The sequence below is a fragment of the Cataglyphis hispanica genome, chromosome 15 (genome assembly GCF_021464435.1).
Source record: "Cataglyphis hispanica isolate Lineage 1 chromosome 15, ULB_Chis1_1.0, whole genome shotgun sequence".
Taxonomy (NCBI): Eukaryota; Metazoa; Arthropoda; class Insecta; order Hymenoptera; family Formicidae; genus Cataglyphis; species Cataglyphis hispanica.
Window position 1 is genome coordinate 2,784,606 of NC_065968.1, and position 8,849 is coordinate 2,793,454.

The following is an 8,849-nucleotide window of genomic DNA, read 5'->3' on the forward strand; positions in this document are numbered from 1 at the left end:
AATTGATCTCTTTAACGCGCGTAAATTGCATCTTAAAAAGACATAATTTACATAATAGACGTAATTTAATACTCAAGATGTGTGTGCATTTGGCGAGACCAGCTAGAGGCAAAGGTTTTCTATTTAAAGCTTCTTTAAATCGTTGGCAATTTTTATTAATATTAATATTAATATTATTATTATATATATTAATATATTTTAATTAACATAAAAATTAATAATATAGTAATAATATTAATATTATTAATATTAATATTAATAAATGTAAAACGTATAAAATTACTTGACTTGGAGCAGGAAATAGCTTTGAAAAAAAGGTTACGGTTACTCTTATCAGTCGGGTACGTACAGCTTTCTCTTTGTTGAAGAGAAAAAGAAAACACGCATGATCGATCAACAATTTGATGCACGAAATTGAAACACAGTGCGCACGGCATTTAGCAAAATTATCATATGTCATTATCCTTCGACATCTCTCATTTCACCTCGTCACGTAAAGAGAAATTTTTCCCATCGGGTGTATTTGACGTATGAAAAAAAAATGTTTATCGCGATTTTTGAGTAAAAAGAGATCATTAATATAATTTTTAAAATTTTTCTCTCTCTATACTAATGTTTAATTTCTTTATCAGCGATCGACGGATATCGACAAATCGGCGATCATCGTGATTAAAGAAACTAGTTTAAGGATATGTCATATGTCAAAATATTGACAAAAGCATGAAAATTTTCTTGATTGTTCTATTATTTTTTCCGAGTATCTGTGCAAAACCTAAGCACAATTCTCTTAAATTAATACAAATTTTCTTTCTCTATTAAAGTAAACTCTATTTGAAATTAACTAAAGAATATAGTTTTAATTCTCTATAAAGTTTAGTTTACAAGAAGCCCTTCTTTTTTAAATCGCCTATAACACGAAATTGTTGCTGCCTCGATATTTTTGCTGAGATTTGGAAATTATTTAAGTTTAAAGTTTGATTTTTATCGGAAAATCGCGTATTGATTTTTATGGAAAATCACTCATTTTCAAATTTGACAAGGAAAAAACATTGCCAACGAGATAAAAATTTGATTACTTATATTAAGAAAACTCTAATAAATGTTTGTGCAAAACTTGATTTAGATTCACTTACTCGTTTAAAAATTATTTTCTAAAAATTATTAAAGAAAAATTATTTATTATATATATTTATTATATATATTAAAATTAGTAAGAAAAAAATTATCTTTCTTTAGGGGGTATTTACTGTCAAAAGTTTTTGTCATAAATTAGGAAAAATATTAATTACAACTATTTTCTTTTACGAAGACGTTAAAAACCATATTATTTTGTGATACTTAAATTTTTTTATACAATAATTTGGATTTATTTATTTGATGTTTCAATTTTTCAAACATAAGAAATATATTTTTATTTTATTTTGACAATTTTTTGTACAGCCAAAATATCCTTAAATGCGTACAAATTTTTTTTCTCGACGACACATTTTTCGTACGATACAACTGCGCGATTTATACAGCCACCCGTTAACATTCCTTCTTGCGTGAATACGAGATAGTGACTGATGGAGTATAATTTTGGGATGCCATCCGGGAATATCTCGCCGACGACGGATAAGCGAGATAACGAGGCAACCTTTCGTTTGACGCGTTTAACTGTGGCGATATCTTAGGGCCACTTGTGTCTTGAACGGAGGTAAATGCGCGTAGGGAAAGTTTAATCTTGCGCTCATTAATTTATGCTCCGATAAATGATCGTCGCCGCGCAATCGTCCGAGACGAGAGATTACGCGCTGTGTTTAGACTCGTATCGCTGGATATACCGTGGTTCTGTCGTCTTATCTCGAGTCTCAACACCTATATCGAGAGTGTTTTTCTGGTAGTAAGGCGCTGAACGATAATTTTCTCGCAGCTTCTTGAAATATTGCGACGGAGCATTCTTAATGCGTTTCATTGTGTTACTTTGATTACTGTCTACTAATGCATCTGTCAAAGTTACGAGAAAAGGCAATATATTAGGAAAAGATACGTGATGATATTTGGATATCTTTTGATATCCTTATCAGAGAAAATATCACGTCTTTGTCAGTCGCTGTTTTAATCATTCACAAATTATACTCTTTATAATTTACGGACTTTATTCCTTTACATTTACTATTCCTGTTTCTTTTTTTTTTTCTTTTTTTTTTGTTTTTGTTTTTGTTCACATTATTTATCAGCGGCTTTCATTGCGAGCGATGTAATAAAAATTCTTTTCAGCTTCTGTTTTTGTATCATGATATTACGTTCCACGAATAAATTGGGCTATCATTATTCGTTAAGGATATACTTGTCATATGTCAAAACATTGACAAAGCATGAAAATTTTGTAGACTGTTCTACTATTTGTTCCGAGTATCTGTCGCAAAATCTGAGCACAATTTTCTTAACGGTTTGGAAATTATTTAAGTTTAAAGTTAATATTGATTCTTATGGAAAATCGCGTATTGTATTTATTGATAAATTTGACAAGAAATAAAAATTTTCACAAACGTTAAAAAAATTTTTATTAAATATTTATACAAAACTTGATTTAGATCCACTGACTAGTTTAAAAATTATTTATTAAAAATTGTAAGACGTAACAAAAATATTATCTTTCTCTTTCTGATTTTTTTTTTTTTTGCAGTCGAGTCGTGATATTTACAAAAGTTTTTGTTAAGAATTAGGAAAAATATTGATTGCATTTTCTTTTACGAAGACGTTAAAAAACATTATTTAAAAACATAAGAAATGTTTTTTTTATTCTGACAGATTTTTGCTACTATTGTGCAACCAAAACATTCTTAAATATTTACTTTTGATATATTCACTCGCGTGACTTTCTTCTATTTTTGTATCACGCGAAGAATGTTTCACACCTACGCGTCTTCGGTATTATTCTTCGACATAATCCGATGAAGCAGGTTTATTTTCAAATATTCCAGTTTTACGATCGTATTTATATACGTCTTGTGTTGATTTTTCATATTTATGAGCGAGAAAAATTTGGAAAAATTCTGAAAGATATTTTTAATATATTCTCCGTCATACTCTTTTGTAAAAGCAGTAGAATAAAAAAATACGTTGAAAATAAGTGTAGGGAGAAATATGAAAAAAAATAATAATAATACGAAATACTCATCACGTTTATTTGTTGCAGAAAAACGCCGGCACAAGGTAATTACAGACACATGCTCTACAAAGTTTCCGGATTACACGTTTCTAGATTTGCGGTTGGAAATCGATCAGACTGTGTTTCGAGACCGTTCGACGTTCTGCGTGGAGATAAAACCGAAACAGGGATACTTGCGAGAAACGGAGCGGAGATTTCCCGCGTGTCCGTATTGCCTCAACCAGTATGCCAAGGTAAAATATTGAATCCTTTGAATGAATGAATTTTTACAAGTAATAAAACTCGCATAAATTGCGACGTTAAAACGATGAGATACTGAAATGAGATATGTAAATTTTTTAGCTGCGTAAAGGGGACATCGCCGTTCGTAGCAATTACTGCCCGTTCGAACTGTTCTCCGGAGTGGAAGCGCGTATGAAAACCACTGTGAAGGAGCTTCTGAGGTCACCGCAAAATAATCTGAGAATCTTTAAGGACGGCACCGTCATCTATAATCAGGAGTCGTCATCCAATGATCTCGAGGACGTGCTGAATAAATGGTTTCGGAATGCGACGACGACGCGCGTCGATGAGTTTTGCAGTTTGGTGTGCAGCGCCCTCACGCGGCCTTTTGTGCAAGAACAACTGGAAGAGTCATCCGTCGCTCGCGGTCCATGTAACTTTTGCCCATCCGCGAATCAACTTCCGTTCTGCGTTGAACCGGACGCGATCGCGAGAGCCGAACGCTGTCTTCGTCTCGCGGGAAAGGTAGGTTTTTCTTTTGTACTGATGAAAATACATGATTTATCATGAAATAACAACTGTAATACCTTAATTGTGTAATTTTTACTTTTTATTTCGCAGAATTGTAATTTTGATGGCAACGAGTTGCCGAGAAACTCGGTGCTAGAACGAATTCGGAACATGCAGCGATTGTCTTATGTGAATACCAATTACATTTACGGTATTTACTCCGACTATGCATCGTTGTTGAATGACGATATGATATACTCCGACTTAATGAAATTACAAAGTGAGACTCACGCCAGCACAATTTTTGACCCTTTACCTGGTAAACCTACGGTATGTAATATCATATTTTTAACGCGAAATTCTATCGCAGAATGCACGAATACATTATAAAATACTTCTCTGTTTCAGAAGGCGAAAGACATAAAAGGAAAAAACTCCGAAACGCTTTTTGAGAGCACCGTTGCAAAAGAATACGATGGCAATTTCAACGGAAACCATAATGCCAGTTCAGAATGTATCTTATCTACTAATGTCAAGAAAATAGACATAAATGGCGATTTTGTGTCGCAAACAGAAATTAATGATAATCTAGATTCGTGCCGGTTATTTTATGGAAACACAAGTTTGCATAATCAGAAACCTAATGACCACGATGACGAGCAAAAGGCAAATATGCAGATTATCGCCCAACATTTATCGACGTTGCGAAATTATCTTTTATTCGCCATTGCCAGAGATTGCTCGATATTAATGACTTTCCGCGAATTGCATCCGTAAGTGCATTGTTCGAGACAATAGCCCGTGTTTTCACCTCGTGTTCAAAGCACCCGACAATTGCATAAATTTTCCAACAAAGGCAAAACTGATAACAAAATTGAGTTAATACAATAGTTTCTGTGAAGAGGGAATATGCTTTCTGATTAATTATTCTTTATATCTATTATTCGAATAATATATTCGAATACAATAATTTCTGTGAAGAGGGAATATGCTTTCTGATTAATTATTCTTTATACCTATTATTCGAATCGTATAACAATCGCCCAATATGCGATATTATGATGAGCAATTGCTTCTCTTATTTATGATTATTTGATCAAGTGATATAATTATAATTATAAAATAATTATAAAATATAATAATAATTATAATTATAAAATGTATAAAATTACTTGAAAAACATGACACGCGAATCAGATAAGATGTATTAAGTTTTCTAATGATCGTGTTTTTTCTCTTACGCAGGGAAAACTTATCAAAAGTGCCCGTAGAAAATACGATCAAGCTTTCGGAGCAACTGTCTTTCTTAAGCAGTGTCAGAGTCTCCGATTTAGACCCGAAAAGTATTCACTCTATCGAGAAGCATCGACAACGAGATGTTGCTATCTTTGATTCCGTGATTTCTTCATTGGAAAATATTTTTTTCAAGAGTATAGATGATCGTCAAAGAAATGGTACCAATAATAGTATGGTATAAAGATAAAAAGAATTTACAAGGTAAAGAGAATCTATATGTATATATATCATATATATTATATAAGAACGTATTTATTATGTGCACTTAATTGATGATATGCTTACCGATTAGAACGTGTGTTGTTTCTAATAATATGTATAAGAATTTCAATCTCTCTTTGCAACATTAAGTAGATTGTTTATATATCGCATGACACTATTAAATTAGTATAGTTATCTCTTTTATAGAGCCTAAGAAATGCCTTAGAAATTACTTTGGAATGGATATAATAAATAATAAAGTAAAAAATGCGATATATATTGCTAGAGAATTCAAATATAAAAAAAAAACATTCTACTATTCGACCCTCATTTCTAATTTTTAATTACATTACATACACATAAAATTTTGCAATATTTTTAATCTCTCACAATCTAAATATAATACACAAGGTTCCATGTTACTGTTCTTTCTTTCTTTATTTTTCATTGACTTTACTCAACTTTTAAACCAAATAATAATGAAGATCTGCAAGATGATTAAATTAATATAACATAAAGTAACAATTATCTCATTTATGGTATATTCAATATTATTATCTTGAATTTATTTTTTATCTAGTTTTTTTACACTTTGAAAAGAGCAAATTATTTTTTTTAATTGAATGAAAATTACCACATATTGATTTGCAATGTATTTTAATTTAATTTAATTTTTTTTATTTATATATCAAATCAAACTTTTATTTTTTTGAGATTTAAAACATTTTACAAATATTCATCAAAATTATATAGAGTCACCATTGGAAATGTGTTGAAAATAAATGGAATCCCAAACAATTTGTCATGCAATTCTTCTCAGAAGCTTCGTCATTTCAGCCGCCAATAGTGTCATGTCATCTGTATATCTTAGATTAAATTTTTTTTTAGCCTCGAAACTCCACCATCCTATCCTTCCAATGCTGTGCGTATTAACTTTTTGGTGTAGTTTCGCAATCTTTTATTAAAACAATTGCGAGCAGAAATACATAAAAAAATTGAAAAACATTTTAATGAAAGAAGTGATGGAGTGCGTGTATATAATATGGAAAACTAACGTCTTTGAATATAATGTCTTTCAATTTTTTCAATGTAAATCATATCTCTATCATAATAACATATATAATTGTTATGGTTTTCTTTACTTGTTATATAATTCTAAATGATTAATTGTTATCACTCTAAAAGAAAGAATATTACATGGTTTGAAAAAGAAAGGAAAGAATTTAAATTTTTGTAAACACGCGACTTTAATCGTGTTTTTTTAAATACGTCATTCGTGACTAAATTTATTAATTCTTTGTCTGTCTAATGGATGGCATTTCGCACGTGGATTATATCGGGCTGCATTATCATCAAAAAAGTGCCCTGAAATACTCACTTTCAATAGCTTTAAAATGTATAAATTATGCGAATGGAAAAATATTTATGTATATTACAAAGATATGATGTGGATATACTATTTATTTTAAACATAGATCTTTTGTTAAAATATAAATATAAGATGTATAAGATTTTTATACGAATAATTTTTATATGAAAAGAAAATACGAAACAAGAGATATGTAATAACAGATAGTATGGTAATATATGTAGTTTATTTATATCTAAAGGACTGCGAGCAATTTGCTAATTGTCTCAAGAACAAAATTTAGTCATCATAGTTGAACTTAAAACGCTTATATATTCGAGACATCAGCTAATTATAATATTTAATCGTTTTAAGATAAGAAAATGGCAATTGGAGCTAAATGCGATACATAGGACGCATACATGTTTTATTATGAATACGATATTATTGTTAATATAAAAACCAACACGATAAATGTGAAATCCCAAAAGCGGACGTTTCAGCTCTTTCGTTGAGCTATTTCTAGCGCAAAAAAAAATAATAAAAATTAGATAAACGTAGGTTAAAAGTCTCGCAGAGTCTTAGCCGATTATACAAAATAAAAAACATGATCCTAGAAAAGTCAAAACCGAGATCTCTCACATCATTAATAATGAAAAAAAGTATAGTTTTCGATATCGTTAAGAGAATGACTAACTCCTCGATTGGTAGACCGAAATTTAAAAAATCTAAAATAAGTATAGTCAGGACAGTATGCTACAATTTTAAATAAATCTGTAAAATAAGCGGTGCAGTTTATGCAAGAGAATGATGTGAGAGAATAATAAAATATATTATCATATTTTTTTTTTATAATATAGAATAAGATACAGAATATCCTGTTAGTAAAACAAGAATCAAAATTAACACTCGGCATTTTAATAATGATAAAAACATTTTGCATATTTATGAGTAGCTTTTTGTCTCATTAACAATTTTTATGATTGAAAAATTTCTTTAGAAAAGAAATAGTGAATATGATTTTAGAGAAATTTTTTTACAAATGTAAAAAAAAAATAAGAAAATCGAAAGAATTTATCCTTCAAAATCTACCGACTATCCAATATATGATCATATATATGCTAAAATATAATATATAATTTTGATGTGATATTAGTTTAAATAGTAAAAAATAAATGTTTTATTTATATCATGTTTATTATAGAAAAACATGTTTATTATATAAAATATATATATATATATATATATATATATATATATATATATATATTTAAATAAATATTTATTATTATTATTGTTATACATTATTATAAATATAACTTTGTATTTTTCAGGTTTTACAATATGTATTATTAATCCTAATAAATGTTTTCACATAAGACATGACAATTGTATGAATGTATATATAATTATATGACACATTACTAGTTTGTAAAATAATTATTATGTGTAAAAGATTCGATAAAGATTATGAAAGTTATAATTAATTATAATTAATCTCCCAATAGACTGGCGAATAAAATTGAACACATTAAAGGACATCCACGCAGCAATATTGCGATAACTCGATCGAATTTTCGTACGAGCGATTGTCCCGGGTACAAGGCCATGTTGCACAGTTATGAATGACGTGGTTGCAAAGTGGGGAGAGCGTGCACCAGTGTTGACCGAACCAGGACTGTACGAAGCTAAATCATCACCCTCTGCAAATTTTTAATAAATTGGATGAGTGATATGTAATCAAGAAAGCATACAGTATTCTTCAACAAATTGGAAGAATTGTCATTTAAAAAAAAATAATTTAAAGTTTTAGGAATTATAAAATGTAGAACAAACCATATGTATTATAACATACAATACAGAATGTCGCAACAACATTGTAGCAATGTTGCAATGCTGCTGCAATGTTGCTGTAAACGTTGCTGCAACGTTCTATGTTGCATGAGTAATAAAGCACGAATAATGATGAAGAAAAGTTGCAAGAGAGAACGAAATAAATTATTGACAAGTGTAATAATAATTCGCCTCTTATATTTTAATCATGAGTACAATTATCATCTCTCTATTTCTTTTAATTTCAGAAAGAGAAAAGAAGAGATTGTCGCTTCGGAAGAGACA

General features: G+C 29.7%; 1 protein-coding gene across 3 annotated transcripts in view; it reads left to right on the forward strand.

Moving 5' to 3' along the window:
- The window catches only part of LOC126855124 (inositol-pentakisphosphate 2-kinase), a 102,762-nt gene extending 94,915 nt beyond the window's left edge, over positions 1-7,847 (forward strand). Inside the window, exons 5-9 of one of the 3 annotated variants that reach the window (XM_050602516.1) lie at positions 3,182-3,387; positions 3,497-3,901; positions 3,998-4,216; positions 4,295-4,659; positions 5,132-7,847. In XM_050602516.1, the coding sequence (XP_050458473.1) occupies positions 3,182-3,387; positions 3,497-3,901; positions 3,998-4,216; positions 4,295-4,659; positions 5,132-5,363 (1,427 nt within the window). In that variant the 3' untranslated portion in view covers positions 5,364-7,847. The remainder of the gene's footprint in view (positions 1-3,181; positions 3,388-3,496; positions 3,902-3,997; positions 4,217-4,294; positions 4,660-5,131) is intronic. The other 2 variants (XM_050602518.1, XM_050602517.1) reach the window with 2 other exon arrangements.
- The last annotated feature ends 1,002 nt before the right edge of the window (positions 7,848-8,849 follow it).